Source organism: Rhododendron vialii, chromosome 4a, assembly GCF_030253575.1.
Source record: "Rhododendron vialii isolate Sample 1 chromosome 4a, ASM3025357v1".
Lineage (NCBI taxonomy): Eukaryota > Viridiplantae > Streptophyta > Magnoliopsida > Ericales > Ericaceae > Rhododendron > Rhododendron vialii.
In genome coordinates this window covers 33881559-33905478 of record NC_080560.1, presented here as the reverse complement: position 1 = coordinate 33905478, position 23920 = coordinate 33881559, and the positions used below count along the sequence as shown (strand labels likewise).

General features: G+C 38.6%; 3 protein-coding genes across 7 annotated transcripts; 1 reads left to right on the top strand and 2 right to left on the bottom strand.

The window, feature by feature from the left end:
• The first annotated feature begins 1030 nt into the window (after window positions 1–1030).
• Window positions 1031–5903, top strand: LOC131324838 (probable inactive leucine-rich repeat receptor-like protein kinase At3g03770). 3 transcript variants are annotated; one of them, XM_058356985.1, is made up of 7 exons: window positions 1031–2682; window positions 3369–3502; window positions 4037–4277; window positions 4730–4929; window positions 5039–5082; window positions 5196–5310; window positions 5436–5903. In XM_058356985.1, exons 1-7 carry the CDS (start codon window positions 1302–1304, stop codon window positions 5688–5690), a joined length of 2370 nt encoding a protein of 789 aa, XP_058212968.1. In that variant the 5' UTR covers window positions 1031–1301; the 3' UTR covers window positions 5691–5903. The 3 variants fall into 3 exon arrangements, with proteins under 3 accessions (XP_058212968.1, XP_058212969.1, XP_058212967.1); XM_058356986.1 differs by having other exon boundaries at window positions 1032–2682; window positions 4736–4929; XM_058356984.1 differs by having other exon boundaries at window positions 1032–2682; window positions 4724–4929.
• Window positions 5904–6140: 237 nt separating this feature from the next.
• On the bottom strand, window positions 6141–15582 carry LOC131324839 (uncharacterized). Of its 3 annotated transcripts, XM_058356988.1 has the most exons (12): window positions 15262–15576; window positions 14584–14627; window positions 13935–14015; window positions 12981–13088; window positions 10568–10659; window positions 10312–10386; window positions 10167–10236; window positions 8915–9016; window positions 8639–8747; window positions 8412–8474; window positions 6577–6717; window positions 6141–6444 (listed from the first exon to the last, which is right to left on the bottom strand). In XM_058356988.1, exons 1-11 carry the CDS (start codon window positions 15464–15466, stop codon window positions 6626–6628), a joined length of 1041 nt encoding a protein of 346 aa, XP_058212971.1. In that variant the 5' UTR covers window positions 15467–15576; the 3' UTR covers window positions 6141–6444; window positions 6577–6625. The 3 variants fall into 3 exon arrangements, with proteins under 3 accessions (XP_058212971.1, XP_058212970.1, XP_058212972.1); XM_058356987.1 differs by having other exon boundaries at window positions 6141–6717; window positions 15262–15582; XM_058356989.1 differs by lacking the exon at window positions 12981–13088 and having other exon boundaries at window positions 6141–6717.
• Window positions 15583–18838: 3256 nt separating this feature from the next.
• Window positions 18839–23691, bottom strand: LOC131324837 (probable metal-nicotianamine transporter YSL7). The gene is made up of 6 exons (XM_058356983.1): window positions 23076–23691; window positions 21975–22138; window positions 21504–21601; window positions 21145–21279; window positions 20296–20485; window positions 18839–20165 (listed from the first exon to the last, which is right to left on the bottom strand). The coding sequence occupies exons 1-6, from the start codon at window positions 23476–23478 to the stop codon at window positions 19125–19127; spliced, it is 2031 nt and encodes a 676-aa protein (XP_058212966.1). The 5' UTR covers window positions 23479–23691; the 3' UTR covers window positions 18839–19124.
• Between the last annotated feature and the right edge of the window lie 229 nt (window positions 23692–23920).

The window sequence follows — 23920 nt, the reverse complement described above, 5'->3', positions numbered from 1 at the left end:
ATGCACGTTACCTTTTATCTTATTGATTGAAAAAGTATAGGTCCCACATTTGCAATACATTTCCTGGCAAGCATGACATCACTTTGGTGTGAAATCTACACCATTTCAATCAATAGGAAAGAGGATAATATTCACCCTCTTTTAAGGAGGGCGAACAAAATTAAATTTGTGATCATGACATGTGATTATCTCCAGTGATATTATATGGTTTTCGATCTTAGTTAAGTTCATGTGCATTTTAAAACGTTAGAACTTCTGTCCGACTAAAATATGGAGTATCCCCTAAGGGGCATGGGTGTTGCCCCATTTAGGCTGTCCATGCTCGACAATGAGTGGCTCAGATTTCATTTCATCTTGGACAAGCATATCTCAGCCGTCCAGTCGAAATAAAATCTGAGCCGTACATTGTCGAGCATGGACAATTCGGATGAGGCCAACACCTGTGTTGATCATCTTCTCCCCATACCCCATCTCTCTGTATCTCTACATACTTCCAGTTTGTAGGCCGTGAAGAACAATGTGTAAAGTACAGTTCGAGCGAATATCGATAAGTACAAGAATACCTTATATTTTGTTCTATAATTTGCTAAGTTCAAGTTTAAAAAATATAGTTGTTGTTCAGTTTATATAACCAAAATGGAACTTAATTGTTTTATATATGCATATGTATAGAAACATACAAATGTATACACATTTGATCATACTAATCTTTCACTTGTGACATGTTCTTCTCTGTCTATGGTGCTGGATGAGCGTTTTGGATGACGATTGTAGGCCCAAAAAGAATCCACAAAATAAAATTGTAGAGGGTTATGGTGACCATGGAGGGACAACGGGTGGATTGGGAGATGCTGCCAAGCGGGGGTGCTTGGCAGCGGTGCCGAGCGGTCGATCCGGCTATTCATCTTGGCACGGACGGCTCGGATCTAATCCTAACGCATAAAAATTTGAACCGTCTGTTGCTCGGATTAGCTGCTCGGCACCGCTGCCAAGCGAGGTGCTTAGCATATTAATGGGGAACACTTTCGGTGACCATGTTAGAATACCATGTGAGTTATCTTTAGTGCATTGGTGGAATGAGCTCCCACTTGTCATATTTCTTACCGACGCAAGAATGAAAACTCACACGGTATCCTAAACGCACCAAATGTGGTCACTATAGAATTGCTCGAGGAGAAAGAAAAGGAGAAAGGGAAAAAAAACAGAAAGAAAAAGGCTTCAATGTCTCAAGTCTCTGATAGGTATTCTATTAAGAACTTTAGCAGACTCAAATCTTATCAGTGCTTCAATCCAGAGTGCTAATGGCAAAACCATTTCAGTACCATCCACTAAATCTCCTTCTCTTCTTCTTCTTCTTCCTCCTGTTCATGGTTGTGGTTTCAATCCCTGACTCAGACCAGCTACAATCTTCCCAATCCCATGTCCTTTCCGAAATCCAACAGTTACTAAACTACCCACAAGTCCTGAGCACCTGGAACCAAACCACAGATTTTTGCAACACTGAACCAAACCCATCTCTAACACTAGTATGCTATGGGGGTGACCTAACCCAGCTGCATATCATCAGTGATAACTGTTGGCTTCCTCAGACAACAATGGTGCCTCAGAGTGGTTTCTCCTCTGATTCTTTCTTCTCCACTCTTTCCACCCTCCCCAGCTTGAAAGTCCTCTCTTTAGTTTGTTTAGGCTTATGGGGTCCATTGCCTGCCAGTATTGGGAGACTGTCTTCACTTGAGATTCTCAACATGAGCTCAAATTACTTTTCTGGCCCTCTCCCTCAAGAGTTGTCATCTTTGAGCAACCTCCAAACACTCATACTTGATCACAACAACTTCACCGGTCGGATTCCTGGTTGGCTTGTTTCACTGCCATTGCTTGCTGTTTTGAGTTTAGGCAACAATTCACTTAGTGGGCCTATTCCATTTTCTTTCACAAGGATGGAAAATCTCCGTGTTCTTTTGCTTTCGATGAATCGTTTGTCTGGAGAAGTCCCTAATCTCCAGAACTTGACAAATCTTCAAGTTCTTGATGTGGGATATAATGAACTTGGGCCCCATTTTCCAAAACTACTGCACACAAACTTGTTGATTCTGGTCCTTAGAAAGAACAAGTTTAGCTTTGGCATACCGGAAGAAATAAGCTCCTGTTATCGACTCCAGCAGCTGGATATCTCTTCCAATGGGCTTACTGGACCATTTCTGGCCCAGTTGCTGTCACTACCTTCGCTTTCCTATCTCGATATTTCAGGCAACAAATTCACCGGAGTGCTTTATGGAAACACTTCCTGCAATGCTAGACTTGCTTTTGTAAACTTGTCGTCGAATTATTTGACCGGAGAGTTGCCCAGATGCTTACAGTCCAATTCTAGTACAAGGGTTGTCCAGTATACTGGAAATTGCTTGTCACAGAGTAGTGCTCAAGAGCAGCACCCGTATTCGTTTTGCCGCATTGAAGCACTGGCCGTGAAAATTACCCCCCATGAGCGGGAGCGAAAATCGATCAAGAGATCAGTTTTGGCATCAAGTTCAGTAGGAGGGATTTTTGGTGGAATTGCACTTTGTGTTGTGCTTTTCTTGGGTATGAGAAAAGTATACGCGAAACAAACGGTGAAAACACCTCAAGCAAGACTAATAATAGAAAAGGTTCCACCTGCGTACACTATGAAGATGCTTTCAGATGCAAGTAAGATCCATATTTCTCTTTCCTCTCTGAAATGGAGGATTTACTTTTGTTCTTCTCTAATATGCTTAGGGATTAAGGCCCTGCTTTGCATAGTTAGCATTGCTGGGAAATTCCAGGGAGCCCAATTCATTACTGTGTATTTGCTCTGAATAGACTCTCTTGTGATAACGCAACAACGGTGAGTGTAGATTTTTGCGGCATCACCCTAGAATTTACTCTCGGGATTTCCGAATTTCCTCGTTAATTTGTGCACTAACCAAAATGGTATTGGATATGACATACGAAACTCACGGATTTTGTAGTATCCATGACCGTTATCTTTCAGCTTATGAAAACTCTCTTGGAATTCCATTTCCTTGCATTAGGCAGCTAAGTTATTTTGTTGCAGTTATGCATGTCATATTGATCGACTAGTTTTCATAGTCGACATCAGAATGACAAAAGCTCGATTCTATCAGATAAGAACCGTAAACTTATAATTTGGTCGATTATCTTGCAAAAATTAACTTTGGTTTAGATTCTTCAGAACCATCAAATTCCAACTGCGGCAACTCAATAGTGTAGGAAAACCACTTAAGGGAGACAAAATTGGCTCCATTGCTTTCCTTACTCCTGTACTTTCATGCATGGCAGTGCAAAGTATTCCTGCTTCTGTTCATATAAAAAGGACTCTATCTTGCTAGCAGGGTACATATCGGAGACGATGAAGCTTGGAGCACTTGGACTCCCTCCTTATCGAACTTTTTATCTGGAGGAGCTTAAGGAGGCTACCAGTAACTTTAGCTCGTTAAATTTCATCGGCGAAGGATCTCAGGGTAAGGTATGATTTGGGCTAAAATGTTTTCGACTAGCACGTCCCACTTTTTTTTTGTTTTGTTATAATCTTTCAACGCCTGTTCTCGTTTTCATTTTTAAACAGTCCTAACACGAATTATATTTACTTGTGATGGTGAACTTGAACCCTAAACCCTAAACTCCACCATCTTGACAGGGTGCAAACTGCAATGGTAGTGTTTAGATAATATATTTGATCAATTTTGCATATCCAACTTATGAAACCCAAGAATGAAATAAATATTTTGATCAACTCACTTCATCCATGCTCGTCTCATGTATATGCAGTTGCCTTTCCCAGTTTGTTTCTTTTGTATTGTTTCTTTCTTCTTCTTTTGTTTTCCTGCCTATAACGCATACTTCGGTTAAATGAATTCTGCACTATTTCCCTCACATGATAGTTCTCACAAAATTATTTTCGGAGTAGCATATTCAGCTCACTTATTACACTGTATGTATATAGCTTCTATACTTACATATGCAAACGCATAAACATGTCTTGCCTTTGTTCTTGAATCAGGTTCACAAAGGGATACTCACAGATGGAACTCTCGTCGCTATTAGAAGCTTGAAAATGAGAAAGAGGCATGGGATCCAGTCCTACAGACACCAAATTGAATTAATTTCAAGACTTAGACACCGCCACCTTGTTAGTTTTGTTGGCCATAGCTTTGAGTGCTACCCAGATGATTCAAGCGTCAGCACAACATTTCTGGTTCAGGAATTTGTGCCCAATGGGACACTTAGAAGCTGCATTTCTGGTAAATGAGTCGCTTAGATTTATTTTCTTTCCGATTATTCGTTTCAGGGAAATACCAACTTTTGGTTAGATAATAGTGTCCCCTAACCGTTGCCTGGTTGTCCTTCAGAGTGTCATGTACCATGCCTACCATCACCTTTTTTTCTTTTTCACTGCCTCATTTCCCCATTAATAGTAGTACTAGACATAGGACCTGTTTAATGTTGCTTCGAAGTAGCCGGAAAATGGGTCCATATTAGGCATCTCCTTATTACAATCTTAAGAGTTGTTCTTAACCAATAGAAGAAGCTGTCGGTAACTGTGAGTTACCGGGACTCAAAGCTGCAGAACCCGGGTTTGAATGCATAAAAGTATCTTTTGTTGGAACGTTGATACATAACTAATGGTCCAGCTATGATTCCTTTACCTGTATGCTTGGTAATCCTCATTTAACAGTCCATATGACAGAGGTAGTTTCAGGACACAAGTTCACTTGGACACAAAGGATAGCAGCTGCAATCGGAGTTGCAAGGGGTATTCAGTTTCTTCATACAGGAATAGTGCCTGGTGTGTTTTCAAACGATTTGAAGATAACCGATGTTCTGCTGGATCATGAACTCCATGTGAAGATAAACAACTATAACCTTCCTTTGTTAGCTGAAAACCGGATCCAGGTACTACCAGAAGGAAACTATTGTTTTGCTCCTTTACGTGATATAATCTTTTCAGTTTACAGTTACAAGCCCCTGGTTAACCGTTGCGTACTCCTTTATACTTTCTTAGGTATGTAGTGGAGCTGTACACACTGGACCGAAAGAGCGGAACACGTGAGCGGTTTCTTTCTTGACTAGGCTTGCTTTCCCACTCGACAACTTTGCTCCATTATTCCAAAAGTATTTCCTTTCAATTCTTTGTTAAAGTGTTTTCTGAAACTTTACAGGGGCACAGCGAATGGTGACAAGAACGATGTATATGACATGGGCATAATTTTGCTCGAAATCATCGTTGGAAGAGTTATCATGTGCCGAAGTTCCATTACCACTGCTAAGGATCTCGTAAGACTTTTGCTTTTAACATGAATTCCTACACCAGATTATCTTGTGGTTCCTCGGTACCTTTAGTAGGAGAGTGAAGGAACGAGTGTTCATTCCTAATCCTGCAATGTTTGCTCTTTTTCCAGTTACAAGTAAGCTTAACGACAGATGATGACGTAGCTCGGAGAAGCATCGTTGATCCAGCGATCCACAAGGAGTGTTCTGATGATTCACTAAAAACTGTGATGGAGATTTGTGTCAGGTGTCTTTCCAATGAACCAACTGATAGGCCTACTGTGGAGGATGTGCTCTGGAACTTGCAGTTTGCAGCTCAGGTTCAGGACCTATGGAGGGTGGACTCCAACAGCAATCAAGGCTCCCCTTTCAAGTCTACCGAATAGTTGTAACTTGGATAGCCTCCCACTTCCATGTGGTTTCATGTACAACTATCACAGTTTAGATGAATATAAACGTCAATTAAGCTATTTCACCGTACTCTTAGTTCTCGTATGCTAGGCTGGGAGTTGCATGGCAATCGTTGGAAATGCCATTATGTAAGTCTGAACGGAGGGTCTTGGGAGAAAGTAATAATATGATTCCCCCTAACTCGAAAACCATTGTACCACGCAAGGAGCGAACACCACTTGTCACCACTGCAACGTATGAACATAAATTGAACCTTCTAGTTTCCATAGACAACCCTCCAGTACTGTTTTAGCTCCAATGTGCAAACATAAATTGAACCTTCTAGTTTCCAGAGGCAACCCTCCAGCACTGTTATAGCTAGAATGGAAAAGAATACTAGCACTTTTATTTCCAACTTATATCAATTCCGCAATGAGTCATTCGTTTTCCAAAGTTCCTTAGCCCAGAAAACTATATCCTGATTTATGTCAATGTTTAAACCCATTATCAAGTTTATGTAGCATTTAAATTCCACAATTGGTCTAGAATTCATCTATTCCCCATAGACCAAATTCTCAAGCTAAAATATGCCAGTTTCTCTGCAACGATAACGTTTTGGAACTTGACCTCCTTTGTCAGGCTTGTTGAGTCACCTACTTTAGTAATTCTTACCAGAGTACAAAATTCTCGTAAAATAGGGACTATGAAATCCCAAGTTTGCTTAAGCAGCATGATTTCAGGGGCCTGCACCTAGTCAACCAATCGAAAGCACTTGACCTTTTGTGCAGAGTATGTTGCTTCAATAATCCTGCATCAATCTTGGAAAACAGGGACTACGAAATCCCAAGTTTGCTTAAGCATTGCGATTTCGGGGGCCTGCACCTTGTCTACCGATAGAGAACACTTTATCCTTTGTGCAGAGTATGTTCCTTCAATAATCCTGCGTCAATTTTGCATCCAAGAAAGCTTCCAAAACCGAATTCTTATCTTCATAATCTCTAAATTCAGCTCTCCTGCCGTGACCTGCAAAATGAGGAAGAAAATTCAATACTTCATCTGTCATCAGAGAAACAAGTTCAACATGAGATCATTTGTCTCCTTCTTTGTTTTCCTGATGTGCATTTCAATGATAGGTAGGATGAGAGGGGAAAATTGAGCAAAAATAAAGCAAAAGATAGGAGCAGGTTGAAAAAGCTATTTACCATTGCAAGTATGGTGAACAAATAAAGTAAAGCAACTTGAATGTGTCCCACTGTCCTAGTTACATTGAAAGGAAAGCCAAATTTTAAAAATGTGATCCCTGAAAGAAGATGGTACCAAACTTGGGGCCATTCTTTGCCCGAAAAAAGTAAATAACACTAAACTAGAACGAAACGGTAGTTTTGATGTAGGGGGCTTGTTTACACCATATATTCACCGCATGTCGATGATCGACTGGAAGGTGGCAATTATGAGAATGCTTCCTATTTTATTTCATTAATTCGTATTAATAATATAACTAGTTTTAGTATTTCTTTTATTTGCTTGTATTTTAATGAAGTACAGGACACTAGGCATGCTCCTACACATTTGGAAGTTAAAAGGACACTTGGCATGCTCCTACACATTTAGAAGTTAAAAGAACGCATGTCATTGTCCTACACACTTTGAAGTTGAAGGGAAGTTATTTACACTTGCATGCTCCTACACATCCAGAAGTCGAAGGGAAGTTGGAAGTTATTTTGACAAGTGGAAGCAAAGGAGAAAGAAGAGTATTGAAGAAGTTAGGAAGTTATTTCCTACACATTTGATGTTTCCTATAAATAGTCTTTTTAGACTTCATTGTAAACCCTCTCTTTATTTGTCTTAATTTTTGTCTTACTAACCCAATTCTAGGTAATAATTAGGATCTTCGATGTATCGCTCCTAGTGATAGATAGATCGTTGGAGATTGATGGAAGAATCTCTTCCATTCTTCTTCAACTTGTAAACTAGTTTCTCTCTCACCTCTTGCGTCAATTTCGTTCTTGAAGAACGGCATGCCTAGAATCAACGATTTTCTTTTATGTGTCGACACGTTTCTTTCTTATTACCAATTTCACATTTGACTCGACTGCCATTTCTCTTCCGGTGAAGTCCTGAAATACGGCGTGGAACCATGGGTCTGCCTTTGGAGACAAGCCGCATCGCCCTTTTCTTTTTGTTGTTGGCTTGTTGCCTTTGTTTTCTTTCTCTGTTGAGTCGCTCCAAAGAAATAAAATATTGGTAAACAGGGCTCAAGTCCCTTGTTGCCAAAACCTCTGAGAAAAAATTTCTAGCCAATTTTTCACTTTGAACAGCTTAATGTGCTAATTTCTCAACTACGAACAGAAGAATACATGGGAAATGTAATAATGCATGGGAAATGTAACCAATTCCATAGCCAAGTAAATCCTTATGTGGTCAAATGTTGAATTTATACTGATAAAATTGACAGGACCAGTGTACACATATATAAACCTACGGGTTTAAAACAGAAAAGAAAAACAACAACAAAAACAAATCAAACTTCCAGCAAAATGGGTAGGGTTTACATGAGTCAACCTTTTTTTATTTAAAATGGTCGTGATTAGATGAGTAGCTTTCATAGGAATCATAGCATCCATGACTGTCACAATGCGAAATATGAATTCTTACGATTGGAGATAAAGCACAATGTGAAATATGAATTCTTACGATTGGAGATAGAGCACACCCACCTGGTAAGATCCACTCAAAATCTAACTCAAGTAATAATCTGACACTCTTCAACTGCATGGGTACTGCAACACAAACATGAGATGACAAAGAAATGAGCATGTATCTGAAACTAATATCAATACTTTGCATTAGGATAGCAAACTAAAACATGTACTACAAACAATTTGTAGAAAGGGAAAATCATGAGAAAAAATTGAGATTTGACTTGAAAACCAATCGTTCATACCTGAAAACCAATTGTATCTCTCGAATATGCTCAACCCGGTTTCATTCATTGACAGATGGGCCCCTGTAAAGAGCGTCTTCAGTGGCTTGTTAAACAAGCAGACTGATCCCTACCATATATAGTAGAGATACGAAAAAATGCCAGTTAGCTAAGTTTCTGTGGTTGGATTCGCGAGACTATATCTTGATTCAATAGGTGAACAAAAAGTTAGCCTATTAAGGATGTGTAAACATGGTAGAACCCTTAAATGAAACTATGGCAGGCATATGCACTCACTTCTGAATGACCTGGAGTGTATACAAGATCAATGTCACAGCCAAGGTTCCATGGCCCATTCCCCTCTAGCTTAATCTCCACATCAGCTGTAGAAAACTCAACCTGAAAATACCAGAATACCAAATAACATGCTTGACTTACAAAAAGCTGATCAAATCTAATCGAAAGAAGAGTAACTTCGTTGCAATTGATGCCCTCTGAGGGAAGAAAAAAAGGAATTTTGCAAAAATGCAACTGCCATAAAGATCATGAAAAATGTGGGGTTTTTTGCCTTTGTAAGAATATGATATAAGCTGCTATGTTACATGGAGAGTATGGGATGCATATGACCTGTAGCTGGGCATTCCCCTTAAAGCCTTAAAGACGGAGAAGGGGAGGAGCTGTTACAATTATATCTACAGCCATGGAGTTCTACCCCATACCTTGTAACACGGTATCAGATCTACGGACCAAGGATAGGCAACACGCGAGAGAGGGTGTAAAGCGAAGTCCCACATTGAGTATATAAGGGGTTCTATCCAAGACCATACAACAGCTTAAATTTTGGAAATTGTGAAAAAGCCATGTCTTGACTCTCGTCTGAGAGACATGTTTACTAGACGTTTAGCTGAAGTAAAATATGATTAGAAGAGGTAACCATGAATTCATTAGTACAAATTGCATCTGGAAGAAATATTTAAGTTTCTTGAAACTTAGCATTATCCTCATTGCTCTCCTTCCAAGCCAATCCAAGGGAACAATAAAGCTTCGTTAGGGTCTCTTTTCAAGTTACACTTGACGTTTCTACCATAACCCATGTAGCATAGCAAATAGGGGACACTGCTTTGCTCACTAAATAGGATTGACTTTACATTAGCATCAACTTCTAGTTAAAATCTCTATGGTTTAATCTGCCAGTTCTAACACTAGCCTGTTCCAAATGCAAACTCTCTCTCTGAACAGCACGAACAAACAAGTGACGAAGTAATTCATATTGCCTGCTGCCTAGTCTCTTCTTATGGAAGAACCTTTTGTCATGGATGAACCTTTCTATATTTCTGTTGCTATTGGCGAACCTTTCCATTTTTCAATTGGGTACTATTATGTGGACCTTGCTATACTGAAATTGTTAACTGTCAGCATTGCAAATAATACTTTGCCTATCCTTTCTCTCTATTTCCTTTCAGGTGAGAGTTATCATCACATTCATTGGAGAAACACTAATAGCTAGTGAAGAAACAGAGAGGGCCATAAAAGCATATATCGACTGTACATCTTTTGAGTGCAAAATTCGGTCACATCTGAACCGCTTTGACCACTTCTCATGATCTGCAACATCATCCCTGGTCACCGAAAAAGAAATCAGGTCATCTAACAAAGTTTGGAGAGGAAATTTGTGAAGGGTCATTTCAACATACTTGTGGGTGAGAAACATGTATCGGACACCACCCATTGTCTCCATGTTAGAGGCAAGCCTCTCTGTGTATCTGGGACTGCAAACGTTACAATAAGAAGTCAGTCAACTAAACTCGTTTCGCCAAATCTTGTAGTCGAAGATAACATCTTCTAGCTTTATTCTGTAGCCTCATGCACCCCGCACTGTACTCATCATATTAAATGTTCTGATTATAATGGGAATTTTGTTGATAGACTGATGGGAAAGCTTGAAGTTACCTGTCTACAAGAATATTTCCTTCAGGGCGAATGATCAAGTAGGAAGCAGCTCCATATGATTTGTCAGAGTGATAACCACAGTGATACACACCCTGGAAGCATTTAATTGCCAATTAAGTCAAAAAACCAAAGCTTTTGGGGAAACTAGAAAGCAAAAGTAGTGGTTGTTCATTGCAAAAGCTGTTTAATCATTGAGAAAAATCACATATTGGGGGTGTGGGTGAACCATTAAAAAGAGAGGCAGAAAAAGGAAGAAAAAAAAGTGTTTGATGGTCTGTGAAACTGAAAGGTGATAATACACAGAACTATGGAAACATTTTTCAGGTTAAAGAAATAATAGTCAGAAATTCACTGTGAGCGGAATCAAAAGCTCAACATTAGTCCTTCTAATCACGCTGGAAATAAACACTTTACAAATAACACAACTTGATTTCTTGTGTCGCCCCAAAACGATTTGGGTAATACTCATTCGGGATCCCAAGAACTCTCTGCCCCAAGTCTGCTAATTTGCATTTGCTCAGTTTTGGATCGTTGATAAGCTTCGCTATCAAGTAAGTAGCAAACCCTCATAGATTTCACTCATTCAATGGGAGCTCATAAAGTGAGAGCAAATCTTTCTTCTGAGGAATCCAAAACACATGAAAGGGATTCACCCATCTTGAAAGAACTTTGAGGATTCGATCAGGTAATCTTTCCCCAACAGCAACTGAAACCTGAGGATCAGAAAACCTGTCCCAAAACACAAGAGCAACAATCCACAGATTGGATTGCGGGGTGGTGCATAACAAAAAGGGCGATAATAGGTGGATTTATGAAAACTTTAAATTTTTTTTGACATCTTATGAGTAGTCATTGAACTAACAGCATCTATATATGTAGGGTGCATCATGTTGCAAAAATAGTGTAACACTCCCTACCACATTGGAAAATATTCTCATGATATATAGCTCCCCTTATATAATGGATACCCTACACGTTGAACTTAAACAGCATTTAGAGCAAAGATAAAAAGACAAACCCTATCACCTTACTAACGCCACTTCCAAATTTACTGATGCCTCCCAAATTACTAATGTAGCACTCCAAAACTAATAATCAAAATTTATTGTAGCCACACCAAAATCCACTCGACGTACCAAAATCTACTATCAAAATACCAATATATTCCACATGAAAAAAACTACAGAGGATGAGAGAAATAGGAATGAGAATGGTTATTCCTCATCACAACCAAACATGGGACTGAAAATGGATATTCCAATCTTATGCAATCTAATTCCATTCCTTTGTCCCTTCCGTTCCGTTGAACCAAACATAGCCTAAAGACTTTCCAGTTACCTGTTTAGTTCAGGGGGTGGAGTAGAGCTTTGATCTCCATAGGCATAAATAGAGCTACAGAAGTAGGGGTAATGGTCTTAGGCAGGGAGATACCACATCTCCTCCGTCTTCTAACCTTTTAACATTAAATCGAGTTTAAAAATAGCCCTAACGATACTTTTGTCTCTGACTGGTCAGCTCCTTTGTTTGCTTGATCTTGTTGTATCAGGCGGTACGTTCTCTTTACATCTGTATTTCTTTGGCTTTTATAGTAACTTCACATGTTTCTAGCAATTCAAATTGCATACTTTCTCATTCACCATGAAAAGGGTTAAAAAGAGACAACAGAGAACTTAAATAGTTGAAGCATATGCCATCATACCTAAAAAGAACTAATGCCTAGAGATGGGATCGTGTATTCAACCATAGTGAATTTTGTTCAAAATTCACTGTAGTAAAAAAAAAAACCACTTTCTCGAAATAAAGTAATCCAATCGGAAGAATACTTCTCTATTCTTTCGTACTAGTACTTATCAAGATTAAAATCAGTGATGGACTGACCAACATAGAGTGGTAATAGCACTAGTCACCGCAAAACTATATAGTCAGAACACGTGTCCTTAATACACCACCAGAAGCACACCAATGGTTACTACTTACTAGGGCCATAACTATTCTGCTGTTAAGTTGTTTAGAGTATATCCTAGTATCCTGAATTAAGCATCTACTTGTGATGAAGCGAAGAGGACAGAGGCAGTATTAGGTAGCATCCTACTACTGGAAAAGGGAAGTCAGCAATGACTGCATCTTTGATTTGATAATTGAGGTCAGTTACTTGGTTGCTATTGAAGTCTTGTCCAATAAAAAACAACAACGATTATGAGAAGTGAGCAAATTTATTTTTGAAGGCTTTCCACGCTTATTTGATCTCCATAAGTGAACAAATTTGAAAGTGCACATAAATTTCCTTCAAAAAAGTTAGATAAGGTATATATACTATTATATGGTACATGGAATATGGTTAAACTGTCCAGAAATACATTGTGAAAAAAGGAAAAATGTGAACAGAGTAATCATAATGCAAAAAATGAGCTACCGGAATTCTCTGCTCATTGATCTGAATCGGGAATGTCTTCTGAGCTTCAAGAATGTCTTTTCCAGGTTTCTCAGTACGTATGGAGCTTGAAGGACATGAAAGCAAGGCCTTGTTCATCAAAAATAAAAATGGAAAATCAGGAGTCGCAACAGGGGAATAAATTGACTTCAGACTTGTTAAAGAGGATGACTATAATGATTGGTACATACTGCAACAAATATTGTATTCTATATATTTCTTGGTATCTGTTTACAAAAATTAATAGCCAAAGTGGGAAAACCATAGGTTGTCCAGAAAGCAAAAGCATCTATTACTGCAACTGCTAAGAAGAACGGATACGGACACGTGACACGGTAACTTCGAATTAATGGGGCAATGGACACAGCAACATTAATAAAATACATATACTTTACATATTTGTAATTGCGATTAGTATTCAAAAAATACATATACTTTACATATTTGTAATTGTGATTAGTATGAATATAGTATTCGCAAACGATTGAAACTCAAAACAAACTTATCACAAAACAAAAACTATACTGCCTCTAGATAAATAATTGATGATCCATCAAAAAGAAAAATCAAAATGAACTTAGCACAAAACAAAAACTATACTGCCTTCAGATAATTAAATGATGATCCATCAAAAAGAAAAATCATGGGGCACACGTAACAAGTTTGTTAAAAATTTATGCATCAAAATAAGTTTACTAAAATTATGGAACAACTTCATGTCTACATGCCTGTCCCCTTTAAAATTTATTATATGGGACCGTATGTATCCCATTGTGTCCCAGGTGTATCCTACACAGATATGGCGACCACTTAGGCGTGTGGATACTTCACAGGTCAACTGCTAAGTAACACCCTTTTGTCGTTTCTCTAACACAGTACACCAACGATCGAAAATTCGCTTAAACACATACGTGAAATCAGATGAAATAAACACACCTGAAGTGCCTTTAGCCGTTCTTCTTTACTGCTTGGCTGTTTAAAGACAGCTGACATATCACCAACCCGTGCGAAAACTTGCTGAATAGGATCAAGTTAGGATTATCACAATTAGGTTACCTTTCTTCTTATTACACTAATAGAAAAACTCCTAATAGGTAGAGTGATACATGAATCCATCTAGTATGGAGCTTTTGTTTGTTGTGTATTCACATATAACAAGAATGACTCCACTACAACTAAGTATGCCCATGAATTCCCTCCTCTGTATGCTTTACTCATCTCAATAGTTTTTTTGGTAGAAAGAGATTGGGCTTAGACAAAGTGTTCATATAGCACCCATGAACCTTGGAGATCATGGCATTAAAATAGATGAGCAGACAACAGTAACAAGTTTCAACACCACCCCCCATTCTGTCGGTTAGGACAGATTAGTCCAACCAATTTTACATGGCATTGTATTACTTCTCGCACTATGTAAAATGCCAATTTGAATTGGCTAAATACGATGAGAATTCTTTTCGGGTAAATAAGTTCTATTTGAGTTAATGAATCTAGCAACTATAAGTATGTATCCTTTGGTTGTAACCATATTTAAAAAAAAATAGTGTAGGTTATGCTTAAAAATAAGCAAAGTTTAGGGAATTACCGGAGCCATCCAACGACATGTATCACAATCTATGCACGTGTGATCTGCAAAATCAATAGAAAGATGCGTATATAAGGTAGCAAGGCATGGCAATGTCACTACAAATTATCTTGGCTAGTAATGTCACTACAAATTATCTCAGCCATATTTTAAGTACACTAAGTTTTTGTCGACAATTAGCTACCGTGGTGGTTTTTATAGTAACATAAAGGCGAGTTGAGTTTTGTTCACCCCCACTTAAGAGGGTGAACATTACCCTCCTTCCTATTGGTTGAAATGGTGTGGATCACACCACAAAGTGATGGCATACTTACCAAAGAGTGTATTACACAGGTGAGATCTACACCATTTCAACCAATTAGAGAGAAGATAATGTTCACTCTCTTTTAAGGAGGGTGAACAAAATTGCACTCCATAAAGGCCCCCTCATGCAGCCAACCCCAATCGATTTAAGGCTCGGCTTGATTTAGTTTATCTAGGCCACCTCCATAAAAAATACTCCAATATCAAGCATGACTAAATAACAAATTAATATTTTTCCTTTTGGATGGTGTTAAGTTGTGCGACAATGCTTGGGAAATCCTACATAACAAATTAATATTCTTCCTTTTGGTAACGTGAAAGCGGAGGAAAACAAAACATGAATAAAAATTGAAGGAAATGAACTAGTTTCAGTACCAACAAAGAAATCGCCGTCGACATTCTGAGGACGTCTCTGCCTCCTACTCGCGGAAACAGGCGAAGAAGTAGAGGCCTTCTGTGCAGCAGCAGCAGCAGCAGCAGGAGGGCGTGGAAAGAATACGCGTGGCCTTTTCTTGGGATCAGATACATTAGTTCTGAACTTTGAGAGCTGATGGATTGCTGAAGCTGTTTGTGCATGCATCGCAAAGACAAAAAGATCTTTGAAAAGTCAGAAAGCTTCTGTCAAACGAACAGACCCTCTCGAGCGGAGAAGATGACTATGTATGGAGGGTTTGGTCTCAGGCAACAGCATCTCCAATCCTCTTCTATTTTTTCAAATAAAATAGAGGATAGATGTGACACATTAATGGAAGATTTTATAATTTATTCTTTTTTTCTTTACTTTTTGTACTTTTTGAAAGAATTTTTGAGGGACTTACCGTCCTTTTTAGAGTTTGGTCCTTCAAAAGTAAATTTGGTCCTCTAAAAATGGAGGACCAAAAGTAAATTTGGAGTACAAAATTCCTCCAAACTTTAAAAAGAACGATGGATCCCTTAAAGATTCTTCCAAAAAATACAAAAAGTGAAGAAAAATTAAAATAAATTACAAAATCTTTTTACATCCATCCTCTATTTTGGAGATGGATTGGAGATGCTCTCAGAGAGGATATGGATGAGAGTTTTTGATTGATATTCACGTTTTTATAAGGGTAAATTTCACTGACCTCCCCTCAGGTTTCTGACAAAGACAGAAACCTCCCCCCACATTCTTGAAATTGCACTGTCCTCCCCTCTGCCTCTTGTCGGGCAACGCCTGTTAACAGGAAATTTGATTTTACTTTTATGCCCACGTACTTGTAATGAATAAAATAAATAAGTAAAAGGGAAAAAGCTAAAAAGGACTGAGAAATTATTGGTTGCCCCAAGGGCAACACGTCTACTTTGCCTGGTGGTACCTCCCACCAATAAAAATTTGTCTTCTGGGTAAATTGTCAGTCAGAAAGTCTAGCCCCGTTGACGCATTAAATTCATTGACACACGTTTTTCTCTCTACACACCCTCCTCTAGTTCCAAATTTCAATTCGTCTGAATGAGTGAAAAGATTTTATTTTTTTTTATCATTTAATTTTAAAGGGTCATTATTAAATTTTGACTCTAAAACTCTTATTGATTAGCCCTAAGAAAGTCGTAGAATCAAATATCTCTTAAAACTAACCAACGAGAGTCATAGAGTCAAAATTTGATTATGACCATTTAGAATTAAATGATCAGAAAAATAAAATCTTCTCACCCATTCAAACTGATTGAAATTTGGAACACTTAATTTTTCAACTTTTAGTTTATATATTAAAAAATATGGTTAAAAAATTAAGTGCTCCAAATTTCAATTCGTTTGAACCGATAGAAAGATTTTATTTTTCTGATCATTTTATCCTAAATGGTCATAATTGAATTTTGACTCTAGGACTCTCGTTGATTAGCCTTAAGAAAATCGGACAATCAAATATCTTAGGACTAACCAACGAGAGTACTAGAGTCAAAATTTAATTATGACCCTTTAGAATTAAATAATCAAAAAAATAAAATCTTCTCACTCATTCAAACGGATTGAAATTTGGAACACTTAATTTTTTAACCTACAGTTTATATATTAAAAAAAATAGTTAAAAAATTAAGTGCTCCAAATTTCAATCAGTTGGAACAGATATAAAGATTTTAGTTTTCTGATCATTTTATCCAAAATGGTCATAGTTAAACTTTGATTTTAGGACTCTCTTTGGTTAGTTCTAAAATATTTGGTTGTACAACTTTTTTAGGGCTAATCAACGAGAGTCCTAAAGTCAAAATTTAATTATGACCATTTTGGATAAAATGATCAGAAAAATAAAATCTTTCTATCTGTTCAAACGGATTGAAATTTGGAGCACTTAATTTTTTTAACCATATTTTTTAATATATAAACTAAATGTTGAAAAATTAAGTGTTCCAAATTTCAATCCGTTTGAATGGGTGAAAAGATTTTATTTTTCTGATCATTTAATTCTAAATGGTCATAATTAAATTTTGACTCTAGGGCTCTCGTTGATTAGTCCTAAGAGATATTTGATTCTACGACTTTCTTAGGGCTAATCAACGAGAGTCGTATAGTCAAAATTTAATTATGACCCTTTAGAATTAAATGATAAAAAAAATAAAATCTTCTCACCCATTCAAACGGATTGAAATTTAGAACACTTAATTTTTCAACCTTTAGTTTATATGTTCCATATATGCTGACCTCATCACCGTTAGTTGCTTTCCGTAGCGTCAACAAACGTTGGGTTAAAGTGCAACAGTCAATAGAAGCAGAGGGGAGGACAGTGCAATTTCAGAAACATGAAGGGAGGTTTCTGTCTTTATCAGAAACCTGAGGGGAGGTCAGTGAAATTTGCCCTTTTTTTAAACGAATTTGAGAAATATACTAATACTACGTTCAAAAACGTATTTTAAAAATAATTTTTCGCGCAATTGCATTAAAGTGTAGAATCGCGCATGTACAAAATGTGCTTTAACAGAATTTACGTGGCAACAAAATCTATGGGAGCAGCATCCTCAAAATGCGTTTTTTGTTACATAATGCATTCTCCACGAGAGATTCCCATAAATAAGACGCTCATCCCTAATTTTTTATTCCTGCCATCAAAATTAAGCCTAAATTTAAAAACTTTTTAGTACTAACCGAGAGATTTAAATTAGACTAATTTTCCCTGACCTTCCACGGGAGATTCCCATGAAAGTTTTTTTCCCGACCTTTTATATCTAATTTGGCATTATGGAAAGTGTAGAAAAGGAAAATTCAACTTTATCAAGAATTAAACATTTACTATGAAATAACCAAAACGGAAATTGATTTTGGCATTCCAATTTTAGCCACTGATCACTTTGTGTCTTGATCATGTGAAAAATAAAACTAAAAACGAAGTGTGATTGACTAAAACTGAAGTGTCAAACCTAACAAGTAGATCTTGAGTGATTTTAGTTACTATAGTAGCCCAAACTCATCAACAGACGTGTTCTTATAAAGCTGTATAAACCATGCCGTGAGTCTCTCTCTCACTGTTTGGCTTGATCCGAGCCATCAATGCAAAAGTCGAACGAACTAGCAAACATCCAGGCAGGGAATGCTGCCAAGTGAGTGTCGAGCGGCCGACCCGTTTATCTTGGCACAGATTGAATCTAAGTGCATTAAAATCAAAACCGTTCATTACTCAGTTAAAGATCTGAACAGTCGATTGCCAAATCAATTGCTCGACACCCGCTTGGTAAGGGTGTTTGGCAGCATCTTCATTCCCCATCCCAAATAAACTATGATTTTTGTTCACTTTTCATTTTGTTGTGATGCTTATCACAAGAAACACACTTTGAGAAATTTGATTTCCGCGCTCCACTTGTGTACGCAGGCGCTCCACTCTATACATGAACTTACTAGTAACTTCACGTTAAAAGTGAAGCGCCTGTGTACTAAAGTGGAGTATCAAAATCAAAACCCGTTGAGATATCACAAGAAACACTAATGCTGTGGAACTTTGAGACATAAAGTAAAGTGAGGGAGGCAAATCCACTAAAAACCGCAGACAAAGAAACAATGTGCAACATTTTGTATTCCAAAACCTCTAGGGCTAAATATCTTTGTCAAAATCTGAAAATTAAGTTCTTACGCTGCTAAAATTAGACATCATCTGTTTCTAGCAACAAAAATGAACACCTTCCCTTGATTACCAAAGTAGAAGCCAGAAATCTGTATGTACAATGGCAATGAAAAAAGATATGAAGATGTAACTGAGAAATCCATTGGAGAGAGAGAGAAGCCGCGGAATCGACTACCAAAACTTCATGCATATCGGAGCTTTTAGGCCAGCCAGAGACATGATTGCCGCCGGGACTCCCCACAATGACTCCCCGCAGATCATACCAGAAGCCACAGCAGGCGCAAAGTCGTTTGCCTTCTTCTTGTTCACCCTCTGCCACACGAAAAGGATCAAACTCCCCACGCACATGTCAATGGCAAAGTAACCTCCGAGGTAGAAAGGAATCGCCATGCACATCGGGCTCGGAATAAACCTGTAGATCTTCCATTTGGTCTCAAACTTCTGTAGTAGCGCGGTGATGATGTTTACCACAATGGCACCGGCAAAGAATCCGATGGCAAGTGCAAGGCAGTGTTTTGGAAGGGTAGAAATTCCCTCCACTCCAAGAAGGGCGATTCCTCGGTACATTAGGGAGTAGGGTGCAGGGTATGAGCCATCTGGGTCACCCACGGCGTATGCCTTGTAGAAGAACCAAAAGACCAGTGGTGACATTACGCAACCCATCGCGGTTCCCAATACTTGGCTAACGAACATTGAACGAGGAGATGCAAGTGTCAGATACCCGGTCTTGAAATCTTGCATCAGATCAGAAGCTGTAGATACGATGCTCATCATAACACCGCATGAAGCGAGTCCAGCAATGATTCCTCCATGTCCGAGCCCAACCCAGGAACTGAAGATAATGATAGCGATTTTGCCATAATTGGAGGCCAGGGACCAGTCAGTGAGACCACACCCGTACGCGTTGCAGAAGGCCAGAACCGGTGCAATCATGTAAGCGACGAATATGTGATACCACTTCAACTGGGGGAAAATGACCGGTACAACGCCAATGGATATTGCAGCGAGCACAACATACCCTCCAATCGCGACTGTGTTTGGGATCTGATCTTTCAAGAAATATTCCGTTCTCTTCTGTTCGTCGTAATCGACAATTGACTCGGATTCCTCCTCGCCTGATTTCTGGGCTTTGAAATTGCGCGCTGTTACTATCAGCATGTATATGAAATGAAAAAGACCATCACCGAGGATCGTGGCAATAGCGACAAAAACCTGTTCAAAACCAAACAAATCATGAAAATATAGCCACTACTGTATGTAATGATGGTGTTAGTTGTAGAACAAAAAGGATCATCAAACATACAAGTAGAAAATCAAAATAGTAGTACAATTAATATCATACCCGGTATCCTTGCATGCCATGAAGGCTGCTTGGAGGTAAATCAGCACTGTACCAGTCGCCTGCCTTGGTAGCGATATGCGGCCACATGATTCCCCATGAGATAATAGCTCCAATTAGCAGTGATATATTCACCATGTAAGGGCAGATCATCCCGACACCGACGTATGTGGCTGAGAAATCAAAGTAGAACCTGCAAGTTTCATTTACGTAACTTTTATGAGAATCTCATAGGTGCTAAATTCAGCAGACTTTTATGCTAGAGGAAGTTCCAATTGTCGTCAAAACGCATCCCTTTCTCAATCGTTAAAATGCTTCGCGTTCTCAATGTTTATTGTCATGTGAAGATGTGATTCCCAACAAACCAAAACGCGATAATTTCTCAGCACAAAAGTTATCATTCAAACAGCGAATTCTCTAACGTGCACATATTTTGTGGCAGATAATTCTCTAACGACAAGTTGTTTCAGAATTGAGGTGAAAAAAAGGGAACATAAAGTGAACTGTTGTGGTCCAGATTTACTTGTGTATGTTTTCCCCGTACACTAGTGAATTTGGACAACACATTTCGCACAGAAATCGTTCTTGGTACCAGTAAATTTCATGGTGAAGTAGTGCATGTAGATCATTAGTTGACCGAAAATTCAAATGTAAAATCTAAGGATTTCAATTCTATTTACGCTGAAACAAGGTGTACAGTAATCTTGTAGATAGCGGTGAATGAATGAAGACGCACCATAGAGATAAAGATGTACAACCCTTTTTATAGCATCAGTGCACTCCAGATATTGGGTTAGAACCACCATGTGAAAAGATGAATACGGTAACTACAAAAGTAAAGATAGAGCTAACCTTTGCTTGTAGGCCTGAAGACCAAATGTTGGAATGCTACCAAATCCACAGCCGTCATCAGCAGCAAAGATCCACTGGAAAAGTGCACTAGCAAAGCTTCCGCAGAAAGCATAGAAGAGCGTCGCAACTTGTTTCCTGCATACGAAAATTGAGTAACTGAATTAGCCTTAAGCCTTTAACAGCATTTTTATTCAAAATCGAAATAAAAAGTGCAGTGGATTGAAACTGAAGCTTTTGAATCGATAATTCTTGTTTTAAAAAGTGCGGTGTGAATATTTTTTTTTTTCCATTTATTATCTCCCTCGACCACATAGCATTCGACAGAGTTAGGGTCAGAGTTGAAACAAGTAGTTGCTTACTTTGCCAATTTGGCTCCTTTAGGAGTGTGGAAGCTGTTGATGAGGTATGCAGTTGCAGTTCCACTCGGGTATGTCAACTTGTACTTCAGTATCATCATCTGGTCAAACCAATTGCCAACAAGTAATTAGGTTGAGGATCTTTATCAAAATAATACAGTGTCGTGAAACTAACGTCGAACTCAAAATCATGTTTGAAATGATATCAAGCACTGACCAAGCTTCAATCTTTTAATAAAAGTACAGAGTTTTGAAAACATGAACATGCATCTGCTGATATGATATTTCGAAAAAAATGCTCAGTTTCCTGAAAATTCCTCGAAAACAAGTATCAAAAGCCAAAGGAATTTTCTGAAAACTGTTTGGAAAAACTCAAAGAAATATATAGTTTTGAACTTTTAGAAAAGCTAAATTTAAAATAGAAGACTGACAATGCTTAAAAGTTACTAGAACGAAAATGAAGTTGTTTTATACCTTCCTCAGGGGAACAATGGAAAACAGGCCAACAAAGCTCACGGCGAAGAGAAAGCCAATCATCCATCCCAAAGAAAGATTCTTCACGTTGATTGGGGTGTTCCCTTCATCTGCTTGCGAAGCAACTCGCGCGCTCATACCTAGCAGATAGCTTGCAGTGCCACCTGAGAAATTTCCCAACAAGTTCGTAAAAAAGAGAAAAAATTACATTTTGCAACAAGGGAGATCAAAGACCTATGTCAGGTCTTTGATCCTCCCTTTGATCCGGTTTTGCGTTTGGAAGAAATTATAACGAAAATATACATTATACCATAGTGCATCCCATTAAACTCTACAACAAAAAAGTCTACTGCGACGAAAACAAAAGACAAAGTAATATTTCATCACCAATAATAGCTAATTTGCGAGTAAATTCATTCTTCATTGCCTATTATATGTGTGAAACTATCGCGGATGAACATCAATTTTCCTAAATTTAAGAAACAAAAAGGTTTCTTAAAATCAATTTTCCTAAGTTTAAGAAACAAAAAGGTTTCTTAAAACAAAAAGGTTTCTTAAAATCAATTTTCCTAAGTTTAAGAAACAAAAAGGTTTCTTAAAACAAAAAGGTTTCTTAAAATCAATTTTGTTCCTGGATTCGACAAGAAAACTGGATAACATAGGAGTATTTCATAAGGACCTCAACTGGAAAAAGATCTTTTCAAAGACAAGAAAAGCCAAACTTTTGGCTGATTTTTTTCCATTAATTTACTTGTCTAGTGGGTTGAGTCAAGAAAGTAAAAGAAAATTGACCAGGTGAAATACGCCAGGGGTAAAAGCTACTATGGTTCATCACATTCCAAACGGGTAACTATGAGTATTACAATTGTAACGTGTTTTCTTTCCCATTACTTATCGATCTTTTTCCGATTCATGGCCGATGTTCGACCGTTATGGCTGATTTAGACAATTAATCTAATGATTTTTACAAATTCACGACCGCAAGAACCGATAATATCGTTCTTTAATCTATTGTAATACCGTTACCATTACGTGTTACCATTACGTGTTCCGATACTATATTTAAAACCTCAATAACGATATAAAAGCGAGAGAACATACTGCTAAAAGCGATGCCGGAGGAAGCAACAACGCAGGTCTGTATCACGGTGTTTTCTTGGCGGGTGAACGGCTGTTTCAAGAGACCGAACTTCTCGAGCAAGGAGGTCCAGGCCTTGATGAGAGCGAACCCCAGCAACCCGGCCGCCACGTTGAGGGAAGGGATGATACCGGTCGTGAGGTTGAGCTTGCACACGATGAAGGTGAACACGGCGCTGAGCACGAGACTCGTCACCACCGACCTCACCGTCACCTGCTCCTCCCACGGCGGCACCTGCTCTTTCTTGAACGCGTGCTCCATCGTCATCGCCATACTCTCTTCTCCTTCTTGATGGTTTTCTTTTTCCTCCGTCCATTTGCCACCGTCACCTTGTCCCTCTCCTCCGACTCTCGCCCCTCGCTCCATGCCGGTGGATTCTCTCTCTCTCTCTCTCTCTCTCTCTCTCTCTCTCTCTCTCTCTCTCTCTCTCTCTCTCCTACGGAGTTTCTCTGTCTGACTCTAACGAAGAAGGATGAGACAAGAGATTGAGAGGGACTCTCTCTCTCTCTCTCTCTATCTTTTTCTCTCTCTTCGGGGAAGGAGGAGTGGTTAGAGATAAGACGATGAGGGAGGGGTGTCAATGCTATTTATAGTAGGAGAATTGAATGGGTGGGTCAAAGTCGGATTGACGAATCCCCATAGAAAAGCGAATGACAGTTCAGCTTGCTACCAAACTTGTAGCCTATCTTCGAGGAAGTCCAAACGACTAAAAACCTCTCCACTCCGAACGCGTTTTGAACGGTCAATATCAGGCGCCCATTCGAGCCGTTCAAAGGTATTTTGGGTGGTCAAGATTCGAGCATCATCT

Excerpts from the sequence above, each read along its gene's own strand:
- LOC131324838 (XM_058356984.1), top strand. The coding sequence starts at position 1,302 with ATGGCAAAACCATTTCAGTACCATCCACTAAATCTCCTTCTCTTCTTC. Across the intron at positions 3,503-4,036 it reads GCGAAGGATCTCAGGGTAAG|GTTCACAAAGGGATACTCAC; the intron begins GTATGATTTGGG and ends TTCTTGAATCAG. Across the intron at positions 5,311-5,435 it reads TTACCACTGCTAAGGATCTC|TTACAAGTAAGCTTAACGAC; the intron begins GTAAGACTTTTG and ends CTCTTTTTCCAG.
- LOC131324839 (XM_058356987.1), bottom strand. The coding sequence starts at position 15,466 with ATGCATGCACAAACAGCTTCAGCAATCCATCAGCTCTCAAAGTTCAGA. Across the intron at positions 14,016-14,583 it reads CATGTCGTTGGATGGCTCCG|CAAGTTTTCGCACGGGTTGG; the intron begins GTAATTCCCTAA and ends GATCCTATTCAG. Across the intron at positions 8,748-8,914 it reads ACACTCCAGGTCATTCAGAA|GGATCAGTCTGCTTGTTTAA; the intron begins GTGAGTGCATAT and ends TATATATGGTAG.
- LOC131324837 (XM_058356983.1), bottom strand. The coding sequence starts at position 23,478 with ATGGAGCGAGGGGCGAGAGTCGGAGGAGAGGGACAAGGTGACGGTGGC. Across the intron at positions 22,139-23,075 it reads CTCCGGCATCGCTTTTAGCA|GTGGCACTGCAAGCTATCTG; the intron begins GTATGTTCTCTC and ends GAAATTTCTCAG. Across the intron at positions 20,166-20,295 it reads ATGGCATGCAAGGATACCGG|GTTTTTGTCGCTATTGCCAC; the intron begins GTATGATATTAA and ends GGTTTTGAACAG.